This window comes from Artemia franciscana, unplaced genomic scaffold (genome assembly GCF_032884065.1).
Source record: "Artemia franciscana unplaced genomic scaffold, ASM3288406v1 PGA_scaffold_49, whole genome shotgun sequence".
NCBI classification, from domain to species: Eukaryota; Metazoa; Arthropoda; class Branchiopoda; order Anostraca; family Artemiidae; genus Artemia; species Artemia franciscana.
Window position 1 is genome coordinate 2,223,126 of NW_027062689.1, and position 19,471 is coordinate 2,242,596.

The window sequence follows — 19,471 nt, forward strand, 5'->3', positions numbered from 1 at the left end:
TTGTCCTTTACTCTACATTTATATAATTTAACTGATTACATTTGTAGAGAGTTGGAAAAAGATATTCAAAACAAAGTCATTTTAATATGGACCCCCCCCCCCTCTGTTATTTAAAAATTTTCCTATATGCTTAAAAAACATTACTGCTACTACTAAGAACTCATCACAGCACCAAGCCACCTGAGGCCAACACAGCTATGCATGCTCCTCCTCTATCCTAATCTATCCAAAGCCTCCCTCTTTACACCCTCTCAGGAAGTTTCAATTTCCCTTAACTTTTTCTTTATCACATCCTCCCATTCCAACCATGGAAAACCTGTTTTTTGTTTAACCCTTTCATCTAGGAATTATTTGCTCACACTTACATTTAGGATGCCTAAATCATCAGTATAATCTAAGTCCAGAAAAGTTTTTCCTTCCCATTCGATTCCATGTTCTCCCATTGCCTTTCCTATGCCCCTTGAGAAAAAGTCCATTAAAATTATTAATTATTAATCTCACTGCCACCATATTTAGGAAACTCATTTACTGCATTATCAGCACCTAGGGCCTTATTATTTTCAATCCTTTTATTACTGTCACTAATTCTTCATCACAAAACAAATCTTCCTTCACATCCAAGGTACCTCAAACTTTTCATATTCCTCTGTATCTTTTATTTTTGCAAATCTTGGTTTAGTATATTCTCAAGATGCTCTATTCATTTCTCTTTAACTCTCTCCTCATCACCAATTGGACTTCCAGGGGACACACTGAATGGCCGAGTGCATAAAAATGCACTTGTTTACCCAACATCGTATAACACTAAAAGAAAAAAAAGAAACAGGGTTATACTGTAAAAGTATAACTCTCTAACTTTTCATCTGTTAGATTTCATTTAGAGTCCCAGAATCTTTGAAAGCAACAATCTTATTAAACTAGCCAGTTTTTTTTTTTTTTTGTTTAAATACTTTTTCTTAATTATGAAAAAGAAAGTGCTTTTCAAGTATGCAGAACAGATAGTTGCACAAAATATCTTGTGCACTTTGGCAAACTTGCATCTTTTATCTGCTGCCCAATGTTGAAATGTTCTGCTAACATGCAACCTCCCTCCTATTTCTTGTTGTTCAGTGTGCCATTGAAAAATATTAGGAGGTCCTTTATATACTTATGCAATTATCTCATAATAAAGCCATGTGCTCTAGTGCGCTGGGCTCCTTTTAGCAGGTTAAATGTTCTGAAATATTGTTTTTCTGCCCTTCCTATCTAATAAATTATCTGCTTACAAAATGTTTTTCTCTTATTTTCCTTTTCCAGATGAGAAATTGAAATGTTTTTTACCGCAAAAATAGCTGTATATGGTGGTATCAATATAATTTGGAAGAACAGAGTTAAAGTTTTATAACAAACGTGCCTGTTTGGGAGAAGTATCAACAATTTCAACATTATAATTGTTTCCTCAACATTAAAAAAAATAGCAGTTTCCTTACTTGCCTCAAAACAACTTATTTAACTTTAAATAATTATATTTCTGCTAACCAGAATGAGGAGTATCTTTCTAAAATTGGTAATACTGACCTTTGTCCACTGTGAAAAGAAATAAAGGAAAGCATAAAATTTGAATGGGAAAAGAATGCACCTGTCCATTCCAACAGAGACAGTGGCTGCAGTTTAACAAGAAAGGAAATATGTGGATTACAAAATAAAAATTATCTACTTGTTCTAAAAGAAGAAAGTGGGCAAACACTATCTATTGATACTCCAAAACTAGAAAATAAACATGGTAGGGTCAGATTGATTTTTATTTCTATTCATTAAGTTGTGTCAATATTCAAATAATTTACATATGTCATTTCATTTATGGATAGGCTTACTACAGGTCCTGCTTTGACCTGGATAACAGACATAATATTGGTATATCCAATGCTCAGGGGTTGGGGAAGAAAGTAATAGGGACTTATCAAAACCAATTATCTAAAGGTAAACTTTGGGGGGCGGGGAGGCAGGTCAAGTTGAAGCATATACAAATGGTCTATAGATGCAGGCCTCTTTGTGTACATGTGTTTGCTTAAGCTAATTTTAAATGGTGCCTTTTTTACAGGTATGTCTGCTTTTGTGTTTTAGGATGATTTACAACTCCCCCTTTACATCTGAAATGTAAGTAGTTTAGGTGGCGTTACTCATTTTCCTCCTCAACAGCACGTTTAAGTGAGGGTTCTCAGGGTATGATTCTTGGACCAACTCTCTTCAAATTTTATATTACTTACAGGATCACTTTCAGGATCCAATGTCTATCAGGAAAATTTCACTGTCAGACACTCTCTAAATACATGGTTAGCTTCCTGGTTTTTTTTTATTTGAGTTCAAAGTTAAAGTCTTGTTCTAGTTGATTCCAGTTCGAACAAGGTGCAGCTTAAATTCAGTTGTGCAACGAATCTGACGTTTCAAGGAGGGATGAAGAAGTGGAGGGCCTAATGTGCGCCATAAATCATACAAATTGAAAACAAAGAACATAAATATGCCAATCAGAAAAAACCCTATCTATCTTTCTTATGAAAAGTCAGTGATAAGATGTTTATTTCAAAAATTAACTGTCACAAGGCCTAGAGGGGCTGAATTCAATTTTAGAAAAAAAAGAAAAAAAGAAAACACAAATGAAAAGAACACAACTTTTAAACTTATGATAAGAAATGGTCTTGAAGGAGCCAATAGCCTATTTTGCACCTCCAATCATACAAGTAACAATTCTTGTATGATTCTGCTTCAAACAAGGCACAGCATACCTACTTTGTTGCTAAAAGCCTGGTGATGAAACAGTGTTAGGTCTTCAATGGGTCACAGGCCTACTTAGAACTTCACATCAGACTGGTCAAAAACCATTGCATAAACATGTTAAATTGATATTGACAATAGAAATCATTCAAATTGAAAAATATATTGTGCAGTAAGCATTCAGTTCTGCAAAGAACTTGGCAGTTGAAGGGATGAAAGGCCTACTTTGTACTGAAAATCATACAAACTTACAATCATTCATTTTTATTCACTGCAATAATGCATAGTATGCCTACTTTTCCTGTAAAAAGTTGGAAGTAGAAGGGACGAAGAGTGTTGGAGGGGTTAATAAATCCTCTACAAAGTCCAAAATATTGTCCAAGGTGTTTCAAGTTCCTTCTTGCACCTTTTTCTTTCCTGTAGGATTTTAAAAATACTGATTAGGTATATCCCCAGCTTTCAATTCATCTTGACAGCAAACTTATTTCTGACTAGTTGGTTAATCTTTGCAAACCAACCATTGATTTTATTTAATTCTTTTTACTATTTCATCTAGGTTTTTTTATTACCATTTATTCTATCTATTTTGCTGGCGTGTAACTGATGTTGCAATTGCTAAAGAGTCTGTATCTTACGATTTTAAGACTTAAAAAAGCTGTTTACAGGACAGCAGTGATTATCATGCTAGAAAAGAACATTGGATAGAGAATCCAGGGGATATTCGTCCATTGATAGATTTGTGGTTTTCTTGATTAAATTGGTACCTGAAAACGAGTACACTAAAACAAAGCTTTTCCTCTCTAATGGTGGTTATCTAGCTTTACTGAATGCATAACAAAAGAGCCTTTTTGAAACTTCTGTCTCTTTCAGCATGTTTCTAGTGTGACAAAAAGTTAGCAGTTTATATATATATATTTATATTTATGTATATATTTATTATATATATAATATCCATATATATTGTATTTATATATATATATATATATATATATATATATATATATATATATATATATATATATATATATATATATATAACTGCTAACTTTTTGACTCTTTCTCTCAACTCTTCTTTTTAAAACAGTAAAAAACTTTAGCGTAAAGAGCGGGGTGTTGATGAGGAAGCAGCCCCTTTCATAGACGAAGTAATTTCTGTTCGTTTTAAGTTTTAGTGTTGCTCCTTACTTTCAGTTGAAAAACTTGTTTTTTTTTATTTAATAGCATACTGAAAATGCACTGTTTCTGATGCTGGGATCTTAGGGGTTTTAAATCACAAGGCTTTTGTGCAAGTGTAATCATTTCTTTATTAGAAACATTTAGAATGGGTTTTGGTCATCTTATATCCATCCAAGAATATTCCTCTTCAGAAAATGTTGATCTTCTTAGAAATATATAAATATCTAGATATTTGGGTAGGAAACAAACATTTTGAAGTCATTGGGCACTTCTTCTTCTATATAATTTAACTCCTACATCTGACTAAATTCTATTCTAGCCTATGAGAAGTCTATCTCAACATTGGTCTCCATACTTTTGTAAACAATGGGAACAGACATTATCAATAAGAAAGAAGCTTTATTTACTCATTTAGATTGTCTGGCTCATATAAGAAAGAGATTGGATCAATTACTTAGAGAGATTCTGAACAATGTAAGTTTTGCTCTCAGTAGTCAGTTACGTAATAAGTTAAATTCAATGTCTTCTTTTGTTTTTAGATCCTTCTGTTGCCTTCATTAACAAAAAGCTTCTTACTCATACTTGATAAGGTGCATTCACAATGAGGTTTTAGTAATACCAGAACTAGGCCCGTTCCAAGACCAGGTATTAGCTGATTCTATTCACTAGGTTTTACCACTTATTGTGGATAATTTAAAAGTTGAAATCAAGCAATACAATCTTCTCATTATCCTACGCCTTTGTCTTTGTCTCAGATCTCATATAGTTCTTGTTTCTCTTGTCCAACATTTTTTCTTGAGCTCTGGTAACTTCCTTCCAATATTGCACTTCTTTTTATTCCATTCTTTCATATTTTTGTTTGCAGCTTTTTTCTCTCTGGATGAGGCTTGGGTATTACCCCGGAAAAAAGTTTCTTACTGTTTCTTGTTGTGGTACATTCACAACGAGATTTTGGCAACACCAAAAATTAGGCCCATTCCAGAACCTGGTATTAGCTGATGTTTATGATCAGATCTTACTATTTATAATGGATATTTAAACGCTTAAATCAACTAATGCTACAAATATCCCATGTATTTATATTAATCTAAAAATCTCATACGGGTACACCAAGGGGGGATGCACTCCCCCCTAGATTTTGATAATTACATTGTTATTTTTATTTTATTTTATTTTGTTATTTGTTTTCTATTTTAGCAATGTACTATATTATACCAGCATGACTTGCTAACTGGCCATTTGTATTTGTCACCCCTATGCTTTTTTCTTTCCCAGCTATTAGATAGTACTGTTACTTTTCAATGGCCTTGTTCTGTAATGTCCCGTCGGTCCCATTGTAAAACCCTTGTCTTTAACGATTTGGAATGTTTCTTCATCGCTGTTTTAATAAAATAGTTTTATTGCCCTATTCTCAACTAAAAATGTTATCTCTGAGTAGGGTTCAGTCACAACTAGGTTTTAACTTGTCGGTTTATCTTTATTGTTTTTGCGAATTTGTAAAAAAAAAGAAAAAAAAAACAATAGTTGATTTTAAATTAAAAATAAGTAGTTGTGGGCATCAAGCCATGGCCAAATGTAAAAAAAGCCAAGACAGAAGGTCCGAGTGAGTGAGAGGGGCAAATCAGGCATAAGTCCTTATTAGGATTGTGTAAAAACGATGTCAGTTCATTTCTTGATAGATAATGACGTCCATGCGTCATTCCTAGGACAGAACTAAGGTAGATAGTCATAGAACTAAGGGATGAAAGAATTGGACTGATTTTGGGTTGATGCCCACTGGACTTGCATGTAAAATCTGGGGCTGAATTCGCTTGGACTCACAGGTGCTGTAGACTCCATGCTGTGGGCAAAAAAAGAAAAGGATTTGGAGGTCATATTATGGTTATTAAGTTTCGCGTTTAGAATAATATATAATAATAATATATTCGGATTTAGAATAAGAGTATGTTTCTCCTATTTAAAAAGTTCCATTAATAGCTATTGATAATAAAAATGGTAATACCAATGGATTGCTTAAATTAATCTGCCGTTTTTATATGTTGTGTTAGGACTTTAGTTACAAAAACAATTTTTTATGGCACTTGGTATGAACCAAGTGATATATAGCAATCGCAAATTCTGTCGGTCTGTTTGTCTATCCGGATTTTGCTAGTTTAGGCACTTCCAGATAAGCTAAAAAGATGAATTTGGCAGGCGTATCAGGGATCAGACCAGATTAAATTAGAAATATTCGTTTCCCCGATTCGATCATCGGGGGGGGGGGGAGTGGTTGGACGGTTAATTTGGAAAAATTAGAATAAAATAGGTGTTTTTTACTTAAGAATGGGTGATCAGATCTTAATTAAATTTGATATTTGGAAGTATATCGTGTCTCAGAGCTCTTATTTTAAATCCTGACTGGATCTGGTGACATTAGGGGAGTTGGAGGGGAAACCTAAAATATCGGAAAGTGCTTAGAATGGAGGGATCGGAATGAAATTTGGTGAGAAAATAAGAAAAAAAATCCTAGATACGTGATTGACATAACTGGAACGGATCCGCTCTCTTTTGGGGAGTTGGGAGGAGGGTTAATTCTGAAAAAATAGAAAAATGACGTAGGGGAGACCGGGGCGCCTTCGGTCACGGGGTGCCTCCGGTCACCCCCAATAACTCATTTTGAGTTTACGTATTTTTATGCTAGATGGCACTGGGGAGGTTGTTTATCCAAGGCGGATGTCCGAAGAAAATTTCCCTCAGTTAGCTTCAGCCAGTTTAGCTGGAGAGAGTTTCGTACCATTTTTTTTGCGAAAAGTAAGTTTCTCTACTTCTGTTTGAACCTAGCCTTCCCCTTCTGTTTGGCATGGATTTCGATGATTAAATTTGTATACACATAGAAATGATAGGACTAGAAGATAGTGGTATTTCTAAGGAGAAATCTTTCTCTGTTTTCGGGTCAGAAAATAAGTTTGACAAAATGGCGGCTGGGGCACCTTCGGTCAGTCCACGACGGGGCACCTTCGGTCGCTGACCGGAGGCACCCCAACCTGATGAATAACGTAACCTTACCAGTTTTAAGTTAAAGATAGCTCTCTCTACAATTCAATTGTGGTTAACATTGATGCTCCCAGCATAGAACTAAAGTAAGGTGTACCAAAAGAGTTTGTTACTTTCAGAACGAGAGAAGGGCAGTGATGCCCTTTTGAACATAGAAGTTTCAATCAAATTTTTTCAAAGTTTCAAAATTTCAATAGGTTTCCTAAAAGCCCCTTTTCCACCCAAAGCCACCTGATCAAAATTTTGAGATAGTCATTTAAGCATAGTTGAAAGGTCATATAACTATGCTTCTGAAAATGTCAAACCAAAAAACAAACCCAACCTCCACCGCGCAGTCGTTGGAGAAAGGACAGTAAGTTAAGCAATTAGCCCATTATTTATGTATAGTACTTTTATCAGGAAAGGGGAGCAGGTTTCGCCCATGGTGTCCAAAAATGCCAAGGGCATTCAAGTGAAGCTTTTAGGGAATGTTGAGGGAAGTGTTGAATTAAATCAAAACAAAATACATTTTGTATATTTTCTCATTTTTAACTTTAATAAATCCAAAATTATTAAGACCTTCTAAGACGAATATCAGTAATTTTTATTAAACTGTCAATACCCATTCATTAGTCTGTTTTCAGTAATTTTGGCTATGATTGTGTTTTTTTCAATGACTGGAGAAGTAACGATTGTTTTCAGTAGATCGCAAATTATGTTCTGGTCTTTAGAAGGCACGGCGGGGGGAGGGGTGTGTGCCTTACTCCTCTTAGTTTTTGCGGGTTTTGAGTTTGACTTGAACAGTTTTACACCGGAAAAATTATTTGACTTTATTAATGTTCATCTTCGGTTTAATGTAGTTCTTTACTTTTCCTGGGAAAACTTCTTTTTGTGAAATTTTTTTTAAATCAATTAAACTAATGAATAATATTTTCTATATTAACTTAATACCAGTGTTTAATAGGTTCACTATTAAACATACGCAAACTTTTACTGTAGGTCATTTTTACACTGCCAAATTCGGTAAGTCTTAATTTCAAAGTTTCTTCCAGATCATTGGTTATGGTTCGGAACAGAGTTCCAAAACGCCCGAAGGGTGTGTCAGATGAGGCTATGAACATTGCTGTTTCCAAAGTTTTGATGGACAAAGCTTCAATTCGTAGTACTGCAACAGCTTTCGGAATACCGAAATCAACCCTTATCGACAACGTTCGCCGAGCAAAAGAACTACGCGAGCAAGAGCAAGGGGGCATACCAGTGCCTATTCAAGCTGGGGTCTCTAATTCTGGAACCTCTAGTGGTGGCACATTCAATAGTGCTTTTCTTCCGACAAGAAAAGAGAGACTGTCAACTGCAAAAGTTTTCACGGCCAATGAAGAGGGCCAGCTTGCTGTTTATTTGAAACATTGTTCGAAATTCCATTATGGTATGACCCTGATGCAAACACGAAAGTTTGCATATGATTATGCAAAAAGACTAGATAAGAAAGTTCCTCACAACTGGGAAGAAGCACAGATGGCTGGGCCAGACTGGATGAAGGGCTTTATGATAAGGCAAGGTGATTTGTCTCTCAGAAAGCCAGAGAACACTAGCTTAGCTCGCAGCTCGAGCTTCAATCGTGCTAATGTTGACAGATTCCTTGACAACTTGGAGGCTGTCCTGCACAAATACAAATTCACAGGAGAAAGCATTTGGAACTGTGACGAAACGGGGGTCATAACTGTACTTGACAGCCCCAAGGTGATAGTACAAACCGGTACCAAGCAGGTTGGTCAGGTTACCACAGCTGAAAGGGGTGAACTTGTTACTGTTTGTTGCTTTGTCAATGCTATTGGTGGAACCGTGCCACCAGTCTTCGTATTCCCCAGAGCAAAGTTCAAGGATCATATGATGTTTGGGGCCCCTGCAGGAAGTCTCGGCCTAGCCCAAACAACTGGTTGGATGACTGCAACATTGTTTTACGAGGTGATACAGCATTTCAAGAAACAAGTTCGATTTTCCAAGGACAGCCCGGTCCTCTTATTGCTCGATAACCATGAGAGCCACATCGGTCTTGACGTTATCATGTACGCCCGTGCAAATGGCATTGTTTTACTATCCTTCCCACCCCACTGCAGTCATCGTCTTCAGCCTCTAGATATTACTATCTATGGACCACTGAAGTCTGCTTTGAAAAGAGCATTTCATGATTGTATGACTTCAAATCCGTTTCAGAGGATCCAGATCACCCATATTGCCCAGCTTGTAGGAAATGCTTATCCAAATGCACTGACCATGAACAACATCATTTCTGGGTTTTCGAAGCCTGGCATTTGGCCCTTCAACCGCAATGCTTTTTCTGATGAGGATTTTTATGCTGCGTCTGTCAGCGACCGTCCTAAGGCAGAGCCGTGCCCATCAGCAACAGAGAGAAACCCACCAGTATCGGATCTACTAGATCCTTGCCCATCACCGTCAACTGCACCGGCAACACCAGCTGCAGAGATTCGTTACTCTAATGCTTTGACCCCCGAAGATGTCCGACCGTATCCAAAGGCATTGCTAAGGAAACAGAGCAATAGGGGCGGAAGGAAAAAGGGTGCATCGAGAGTTTTGACAGACACACCAGAGAAAGATAAAATTGAAGCTGCTATGATGGCTAAGAAAGCAAAGCAAGATGAGAAAGATGCAAAAGCAAAAGCAAGATTGCTGAAAAAAAATATGAAGAAGCCAACAAGTCAAACGAAAAGCAAGGGTCAGAAGAGGAAGCAGCAAACGTCTTTGTGCGATCAGTCGACTGATGAAGAATCTGTTGTTTCAGTTCATCTGGATGATGACACGGATGATAGTCTACATATCGGTGATGACGAGCTAACTGAGCCACTTGCACTGGGGACCCTTAGTATTGGCGACTATGTGTTGGTGGAGTTCGAAGGCAAGAAAAGTTCACTGCACTACGTTGGATTCGTCAAAGAAAAAGATAACAGTGAAGTTTTTGTAAGTTTCCTTTGCAGAAAGGACAGTGATTCTAGCAAGTTTTTTTTCCCACAAGTAGTGGATGAAAGCTATGTCAATTTGGCGGATGTTAAGATGAAATTGCCCATTCCTAGCAGAAGTGGGGGTACGGCACGTGTCGCAGAGATGATTGAGTTCAGCGACGTCGATTTTTCACTTTTTCCAAGTCTCCGCTGAAAAGTGAAGTCGCTGAACTCAACCATCTCTGCCTCTGTATCAAAAGTGATGTCGAAAATTTCCTTCCGACAGTAATAAATGATGTGATTTTGTTACTTTGGCTTATTTTTACAAACAATAAACGAAGACATAAGTAAGCTTTGTATATTTAGCCATCTAGAGACAGGATAACGGAGGTAATTCGTATAATTGCAAGGCTGGCCGAAGGTGCCCCAAGCCCGACCGAAGGTGCCCCGGGTTGGGGGCACCTCCGGTCAAAATGGGGCTTCAGCGGGATCACTTTTTTCTTACAATCCGGTTGAGTTCTAAGAAAACTACAAAATAGATTTGGTAGATCAAACGTTGCTCTTCCCTGCGTTCAGCAAGATTTTTCAAAATAACGAACGTAAAATTCTTGGTGGCTGGTAATCGAAAAAGTGACCGAAGGCGCCCCGGTCTATGAAGGAGTGATTAGATCTTAATGAAATTCCATATTTAGAAGGAACTCGTAACTCAGATCTCTTATTTTAAATTCCGACTAGAGCCAGTGTCATTGTGGGGAGTTGGGGTGGGGGAATTGGAAATTTTGGAAAAGGCTTAGAGTGGAGAGATCAGGATGAAACTTGGTGAGAAGAATAAGCACAGGTACAAGATACGTGGCTGACGGTGATCGGATCTTAGTGAAACTTGATATAGATATAGAAAGAATTTATGTCTCAGATGCTCAATTTTCAATTCGAGTGGAATCCGGGGACATAGGGGGTTGGACGGGGGAAACAGAAATCTTGGAAAACGCTTAGAGTGAAGAGATCGGGATTAAACTTGGTGAATAGAATAAGCAAATGTCGTAGATACGTGATTGACGTAATCGGACTGGACCCGCCCTTTTGGGGAGAGATCGGAGGGGGGTGCAGTGCTTTGGTGAATTTGGTGCTTCTGGACGTGCTAGGACGATGAAAATTGGTAGGCGTGTCAGGGACCTGCACAAATTGACCTGATAAAGTCTTTTTCCCCGATTCGACCATCTGGGGGGCTGAAGGGAAAGGAAAAATTAGCAAAAATGAGGTATTTTTAACTTACGAGTGGTTGATCGGATCTTAAAGAATTCTGATATTTAGAAGTACCTCGTGTCTCAGAGCTCTTATTTTAAATCCCGATCGGCATTAAGCCTCTGATTTTCCTTTTAAATCAATCTACTGATTCTTAGAATTTTGCTAGAGCTCATGCCATAAGAGCTCTTGGCTCTTCCGGCCTCGTCACAAGTGCCATATGAGCTCTTAGCTCGTGTTTTTTGTTCTTGTTAAGTTTTTTAGAGAATTTAAACTAGAGACGAAAAGTTACTTATGCCTTGACTGGTGTAAAGGACGTCTGCTCCTGTAGTATCATCCTTTTTCACTTAGATGTCGGTTTTCAGTAGCAGGCTAATCCCTTTTTTTCATTTTCCTTTTTTTTTTAATTCTACAAATGTACTGAGATATCATCGAGGGACATTTTTTTTTTTCAATTTGTTTTTGCTGGTTTTTAGTATGTATTTGAAATATACACAAAAAATATAACAAAAACTTATGCTTGGCGAATGGTACAAAGAAACGGTTGTTGTAATTTTTAGTTGAAATAGCCCATTAAGTATAGGTATAACTTCCTACTTTTGTCAAAATTTTCTGCAAAATATGAACAACTTTGTCATATTGATAAGAATCCCGAGAGTTATATTATCACCGGTGTCTTTGAGAAGGTACACATCGAAAATTTAAATATATATGAAACGTTTTGCTTCAATTTCAACATATTTTTATGCTACATTATGTTTGCTTGCTTGCTGTATTGTATCAAGAAAAGCTGTACAAAAAAGTGCCACTTGTCTTTATGTTTCTGACTACATTTTCTGTACAAACTTTTGTCAAAATCATGTAATCAAGTCCTTCCAAAAAGAGGTGTTACTTATTTTTAAAGGTTATGACATAATTCCTTTATCGGGCACATATGCGTGCATCACATGTATGCAGACACCATAAACTATCTGATCCTTAATTAAACAGTAATTTTTCTGACAATCTTTCTTCTGAATACTACAAAAAGTCGAAGATTTGTTTATCCTCCAAGGATTTATAAATTTTATATATTTTTTTGTCAGACTTAACCATCAGTAGTCACGACAGAAATGCTTTTTATATTTAGATACAATTATTTTGGAATCATAATGGTTCACCTACTTTACTTTATTTTTGGTTCTTATGATGGCTTTTTTTTACAGATTAAATCTTTGGTTTTGGATGTCATATTAGAAAAGGAGGAAGGAACTCTTGTGATCAAACAAAAACGTGTTAGGCAAATCATTTATGACTGGTGTGATCATTTATGTAGTGTTGTCGACGATTTTGCAGATTCTGATCGAACAAGCGATCCCAGTAATGACGAAGACTATGGAATCGACGTCAATCTACAGGAATTGCCACATAAAGATTTAAAAAAGATATTTATTGACCATTTTTCAAACGTTAGATACTATGCAAATCTTCTTCGAAAGTGTGCAAAACGGCTCCATGAAAAGGTAACTATTTGATCATCAGGGAGGGGGGATTAATTCCAAAAAAATTAAGTACTAGGAGAATAAATTTTTTCTCCGTTAAGTTTTCGAAAATTTTGTAGCTTCAGCCTCATACGAACTCGCCCTTCTAGTACAGTTTAGACAAAATTGGAACATTGCCTAAGTATAAATGATGTATCTAAGTTTGAGGGTTTCTTGTTTTTCCTTTTATTTACATGTTGGTGTCAATCGACCTTATAGCTGAATAGAAAATCTTATTTTTGTTTATAAACGCTCCTAAATTACTAGTAAATTATTTTGTGTCTTTACCAGTGCGCTTCAGAATTTATTAAATGCCTATTTTCACAAGGAGTGGTTGCTTGATTCACCCTTTAAAGCCATAGAAGGGCATATTAAACGAAAAATTAATCATTGAATACAGCTATTATGCTTAGCAGATCAGTTACTGGAACAGAAACATTTTATAGGATTTTTATTTTAATTCTTAAGTTTGCATGGCAAATATATAGCTTGAAGAAATAATAAGATTTAAATATCTAATAGTTTAGGCATGTAAATTAAACAAAATATACAAATATTAAACCACTGCTAATGCTAATGACTCGCTGCAGCACTAAGCCACCCGGGGCCAACACAGCTGCGCAAGCTCCTCCTTCACCCCAGCCTATTCAAAGCTTCACTTTCTCCCTATCCCACGAAGTTCGTATTTCCTTCGAATCCTTCCTGATGACTCTTCCTACCTTGTTTGGGGACGGCCTGCTTATTGTCTGTTTCTAGATCGATGGTCAAAAAGCCAAATCTAAAATACAATATTTGCCAATCTGTCATCCTTTATCTGTAACACTTTTTCTAACCATCTCAAGGTTGTTTTTTTTTTTTATTATTATAGCCCTAGAAAGTGGGATCGAACCATATTTTTTTTACGGCTTGTTGTTTTACAACGGTTAATTAAAAATGTACCAAAAGCTTCCTCTGTCCATTGAAGCGCACTTATTTCAGAACTATATTTAACCATTGTCAGTGCAATAGCCTCTAATATTTGAATCTTGATTCGCAGACTTATCTGCCTATTCTTCCAAACTTTTTTCAACATGGAAAACCACCTGGTCTATAGCTATTCTACTTTTTATATCTTCGCTGTATTAACCATCTTCAACAATAATACCACCCAGGTAGGCGAAGCCATCCATATGATTTATCCTCTCGACATCCAACATCATTTTTCCTCTTTATTTATTCCTGGCCTAAGAATTCTTGACATTAATTTTCAAACATTCTTGCACCCTGAACCCACAAAACTTCCAAAACTTTATTAGTTCTGCTAACATTTTATCAAGGGTACTCGAATCATCAGCATAATCTAAGTCTACGGTAGTTTTACCTTCCCATTTGATTCCACGCTCTCTCATAGTCTTTGCCGTGTTCCCTAAGACAGAGTCTATAAAAACAATCCATATAAACAGGGGTAGGACACGACTCTGCTTAACTCCTGATGAATCCACAAACCAGCTGCTAACCTCACTTTCTACCCTAATTGCAGCAATGTTGTTCTAGTACGTGGTACTCATCACCCTGCCTAAAGTGCTAATCACTCTGATACTCTTGAAATCTCATCCTGGATTTTATCAACATATTAACTTCCTGGAAGGCAGTTACCCTGCCTGCATTTGAGCTTCAGACTGACTCTAGGCAATATTAGATTATGATCTCTACTTTTAACATCAATAACAGCGTTCCTATATACCCTAGCGTGTTGCTGCTTTTTCAAAAAAAGGGCTTTCATCTCCTAAATCACTAAAAACTAAATCACATTAATTTTTTCCTGCTACTCAGAAAAATTAGAGATTCCTTAATGCTAAGTGTAAGGCAGTCAGAACCACATCTCACAAGTTCCTTACACTTTTTTAATCTCAAAAACTTTAACCCATTCTCGCCTTTTGTAATTACAAAATTTTGTCTAATTCAGTGATTATCATATAAAGCTCGGGACGGGTATATAAACGAATCTATGTGCATATTGTCGGGAGTGGAGAGGGAGGGATGGGGTGATGGAGAGGTCTTGAGCCCACTTTCTGCCTCCAACTATAGAAATAGACCCTAGGAATCGTTTCATAATAATAATTCATGGAATTTGCCACATTCCTACCTTTCTGATAAATGGGTTTTCTTGTGGGTATGTGGGTGTTGATGGGGACTATAGACCCACTTTGGTCCTCTAATCCTACTAATTGAAAACCAATGTATGAGTTTTTCTATCTTGTATGAGTTAATGAGTTAGTTATCTATTATTGCCTCCCCATAGGAGTATAATATCTGTAAGCATGGATACAAAGTGAGTCAGAAGTAATAGGCTTGAGATTGCTTGTGCAGGATTTCGACTCTTGTTGATAGAAGAGCATTTTGTGACGAAGCTGGCCGAGCATTGCACAAAGCTTCCATTTATACCAGAGGTTCTAGGGACCTTACTGTCCAGTTTTAAGCCGGCTTAAGCCCTTCGTGTAGAATTTAGAAGATGTGTTGGTCCCCTTCCTGCACTAGTTTTGGGCTCGCTGCTTTTCCTGAGGGCATTTGATAATGTAAAAAATATAAAAATTGCAACTTGGAATGTTTCAGCGTTAGATGCTTTTAACTGGGCTTTTTATAAATTTAAAATACTCATCTTCCAGGGGTAGGAAACGTTAAATTAATTGATATAAATTTATTTACTCCTGCTGGAAGGATGGGGTGCTTAGTCAGAGAGTAGGGTTCATGATGGATAATAAAGCTGCCAAGTCTTGCTTACGTTGACGGTGTTAATAATATAATGTTAGTTGCTCATTTTCTGACTAAAAAGGGCAAGGTATAAGTCATAGTACTATATGCTCCTTCCGAACCAACTGATGGAGATAGTAGTGACTCAGATAAATTTTGCTTTCAGCTGCAAGAACTAATAGAAAACAGTGCTGATAGAAACGTGGTATTTTTATTATGAGATTATAATGCCCATGTCAGTAGAAATTGTAGAAGTAGAAGATAGTAGTAGTGGTTATAGAAAAGATTGGAACGATGCCACAATTAATGACAAGGATTTAGAATGTGCTAAACTGTGACAAAGTTACAGGAAATGATGTAGAAAAGAATGGAAAAGTTAGTGAAACTTTGGAAATGAAGTAAGACTTTTTTAGTGAGGAAAGAATAAGAGAAAGCACTAAAAGGAAAAAGAAACTAAAAGACCCCAGGTGCTGATTGTGGGGTAAATGAGTCTTTTTAAATATGGTGAAGTTACAAATAAATTACTTAAGATTATACTATGATTTTTGACAAAGGAGAAATACCTAGCGATTTTACAAAAATTTCATTAAACTTTCATAAGGCCGTTGAAAGAGTCATTCTCGTAATTACTGAGATACTAACCTGGTATCTATAGGAAGCAAATTACTTAGTATGACAATACTTTAGACTTAGAGATGCTGTAGATAAAGTTTTAAGAAAAGAACAGTGTGGTTGTAAGAAGTGGAGAGGATGCATCGACCAAAATCACTCTTAGATTAATAATTGAGAAGTGTCTGAGCCACCAAATCCCAGATAAATACATTTTTACTCTCAGATTAATAATTGAAAGTACCGAAGTCATCAAAACCCTTCAGTCCTTGGCTTTATAGATTATGAGTAAGCATTGATTTAGCCAGTGGGAGAGCTTTAGTGACGGTCCTGTCCTTGTATGGTATGCCAGATAAATAAACTAAAGTTAGTAGTGCCATGCACGAATTTAACATTGCTGCACTTAACTTGAGAAATGACTTTAGTCGCCGGTTTCGTTTTAAATCAGTATTTTATCAGGGTTGCGTTCTATCTCTATTTATGGATCGTTTTAATGGACATTTTCCTTAGGAATGTGGCAAAGGCTACGTGAGAGTATGGAGTCAAATAGGAAGGTAAAACTCTTCCAGACTTGTATTATCCAGATGATTTGAGCATCGTAGATGAAAGTGTTAGGAAACTGAATGATATTTTGGAGGTTTAGAGAGCTCCGGCTGCAAGAATAGGAAAATTAATTTTAAGACGACTAAGTCGCTTAGGCTGGGAAAAAGAAATGGTGAATGGGGTTGTTTGGTAACAAGAGGATCGATCAATTAGATGGCTTCACTTACCTAGGTAGTTTTGTTAGTAAAGATGGTGGATACAGTAAAGATACTAAAATAGAGTAGCCAAGGCCCAAGGTTTTTTTTTTTTTTTTTTTTTTTTTTACTGTTCAAAAAGTTATGAAGAATAGGAAAAAAATAAGTATGCGAACCACAATTAGAACATTGGGAGCTACAGTGATGACAGTGGTCAAGTATGCTTCTGAAACGTGGGCACTACGAAATAGGGGAGAAGATTTAGTAGATGTTTCACAGAGGAATTGTCTTGGGACTGTTTTGGGTACCCGTCTGACTGACCGTATTTCAAATAGTAAGCTGTATGAGAAATATGGTTCTGTCCCGCTTTCTAGGACTATTGCAAGATAAGTTTTGAGATGACTAGGGCACGTTCTGCGGATGACAGGTGACAGATTGCCATAATCGTCTTAAGGGCCAAACGTAAAGCAGGTCATCTCCGAATTGAAAGTACTTGAACAGCTGTATTTAGAAATAAAAGGCGCAATCTTTCCTCTAAAAGATGTTAGCTGTGGTGAGTGGGAAGGGCTGGGGATGTTCATTGCTTAAGAGGAATTTCGGCTTGATTGGACCAAAAAAATTGAGTGAAATATCAATCAATCAATCAATTTATTAATACTAAAAGAAAAACTATTACAAAAGTAAAGCGGTTACTAGGCCCAAGAAGCTTTGCTTGTAATGGACCACAGAGAACAAGAATAAAACACTTTTATAAAATATATACAAAAAAAAAACAAAAAACACTGAAACAAGACAAGGACATTTAACAGATAGAAGATTTAGAAGGAGATTTAACATATAGCTAAAAATGATTTTAAAAGACGAGAAGTGACATACAAATTGGGATAGAATTAAAAAGAGAGACAAAAATTATTGAACTGGAAAGACCCGACGAAATAATGCCTTTGCAGAAAGAAAAAGAGGGACATCCGAAGGGATGGAATTCCATAATAGAATTGACTGGTATACAGGAGACCTCTGAGCTGCTGTAGAGGATCGTTTTGGTAAAATAAATCGTCGAGAAGAATTACGTAAAGAAGAAAAGTACCTACCTGAGCCTGTCCATGAGAAAAACTGCTGCAGGGTCAGTGGGAGAGTACCTAGAAAAGCAGAATGCGCTAAATAAAGAGTACTTTTACCTATAATATGATCCAGCGGAGCTATTCCAGTATCATTATAAAGATCATAGGAAGGGTAAAGCCGAGGGAGAAGAAAAGTAGCCTTCACTGCCCTATTTTGGGCTCTTTGAAGTGAGCAGAGAAGAGATTTATTAGTATTGCCCCAGACAGAGCAGCAATAAGAAAGGTAAGGATAAATAAAGCATAATAAAGAAAAACCATAATATCAGGAGGAAGAAATGAGTTAATCCGGTGCAACATTGAAGACTGGCGGAGGATTAAGGAACGGGTGTGAGTTATATGTGGTTTAAAAGAAAGAAAACAGTCAAGATACACACCAAGAAATTTCACCATAGTAGCTTGTGGTATAATATCATTCCCAAAAGTCAGGGTGATTGGCTCCTGTATGTCTCTCATACGGTAAGGGGTCCTAAAGTTGACAATGGCACTCTTCTGAGTGTTAAGAGCCATACCATTAGACCAGCGCCAATCCTTTACTTAATCAAGAAGACCTTGAGCTATAGAAGTGGCAGATGGCAGGTCCACCGCAGCAATGAAAAAGTTACTGTCATCAGCAAAATGAACAGGGTGAACATGGTGATGAAGACCATCAACAAGATCATTAAGGTAGATTAGAAACAAAAATGGTCCAAGCACAGAGCCTTGTGGGACACCTTTCCATACAGTCAAAGTAGAAGAAGAAGTACGGTTAACCAAAACATACTGAGATCTCTCTGAGAGGTAGGACCTAAACCATTCTAGTGGGACTCCATGCACTCCAAATAAAGGTAGTTTAGACAGAAGAACATTGTGGTCAACCATATCATAGGCCTTTGAAAAGTCAAGAAATAGACCCAAAACATACAAGCCCTTGTCCAGATTAACACGCACAAACTCTGTTGCATCAGAAAGTGCATACAAGGGAGAGAATGAGGGACGAAAACCATACTGATGGTTAGTGATGAGAGAATTTCCAGCAGTCGAATTAGTACTAAATACAATTGAAGAGAGTCGACGATACACCACTTTTTCAACAACCTTTGAGATGACGGGAAGAAGAGAAATAGGTCTGTAGTTCGAAATTAGAGACGAATCACCTTTTTTTGTGCAAAGGTACAACAGTAGCAACTTTAAATGAATGAGGGAAAATACCATAGAAAGAGAGAGGTTAGTTATGTGTGAAATCGGATGAGGAACAAACTGACTGATTTTTTTATTGACATTATTACTCAAACTAAAACTATCAACTGAACGACTGCTTGAAAGTTGAGAAATAATACTAGAAATCTCAGTAGTATTACATGGGGAAAGAAAAAAGACTTCTCTGTCAAGGGAAAACAACTTTCTACTCGGGGGTGGAATTAGAACTAAAGGAAGTGTGGTGAAATACGAATTGAAGGCACTCGCTAAGGATTTTTTGTCCACAACAGATCCATCAGCTTTCCTATAAAGACTTGGGAAAGAATGTTTGAGTTTCTTGCGAGAGAGAGCTTCATTAATTACAGTCCAAACCTTGCGCAAATTCCCCTTACACTTATTAATTCGACGGGAAGAATACAGCTTTTTTGATAAACGAACTG

General features: G+C 36.8%; 1 protein-coding gene across 3 annotated transcripts in view; it reads left to right on the top strand.

The window, feature by feature from the left end:
- Positions 1-752: 752 nt before the first annotated feature.
- LOC136041910 (uncharacterized) overlaps positions 753-19,471 on the top strand; it is a 43,599-nt gene continuing 24,880 nt past the window's right edge. For 2 of the 3 annotated variants that reach the window (XM_065726707.1, XM_065726709.1), the window contains exons 1-2: positions 3,799-4,401; positions 12,344-12,640. In XM_065726707.1, coding sequence (XP_065582779.1) covers positions 4,294-4,401; positions 12,344-12,640 — 405 coding nt within the window. In that variant the 5' untranslated portion in view covers positions 3,799-4,293. Of the gene's footprint in view, positions 2,137-3,798; positions 4,402-12,343; positions 12,641-19,471 lie in introns of those variants that run through there. The other variant, XM_065726708.1, reaches the window with a different exon arrangement.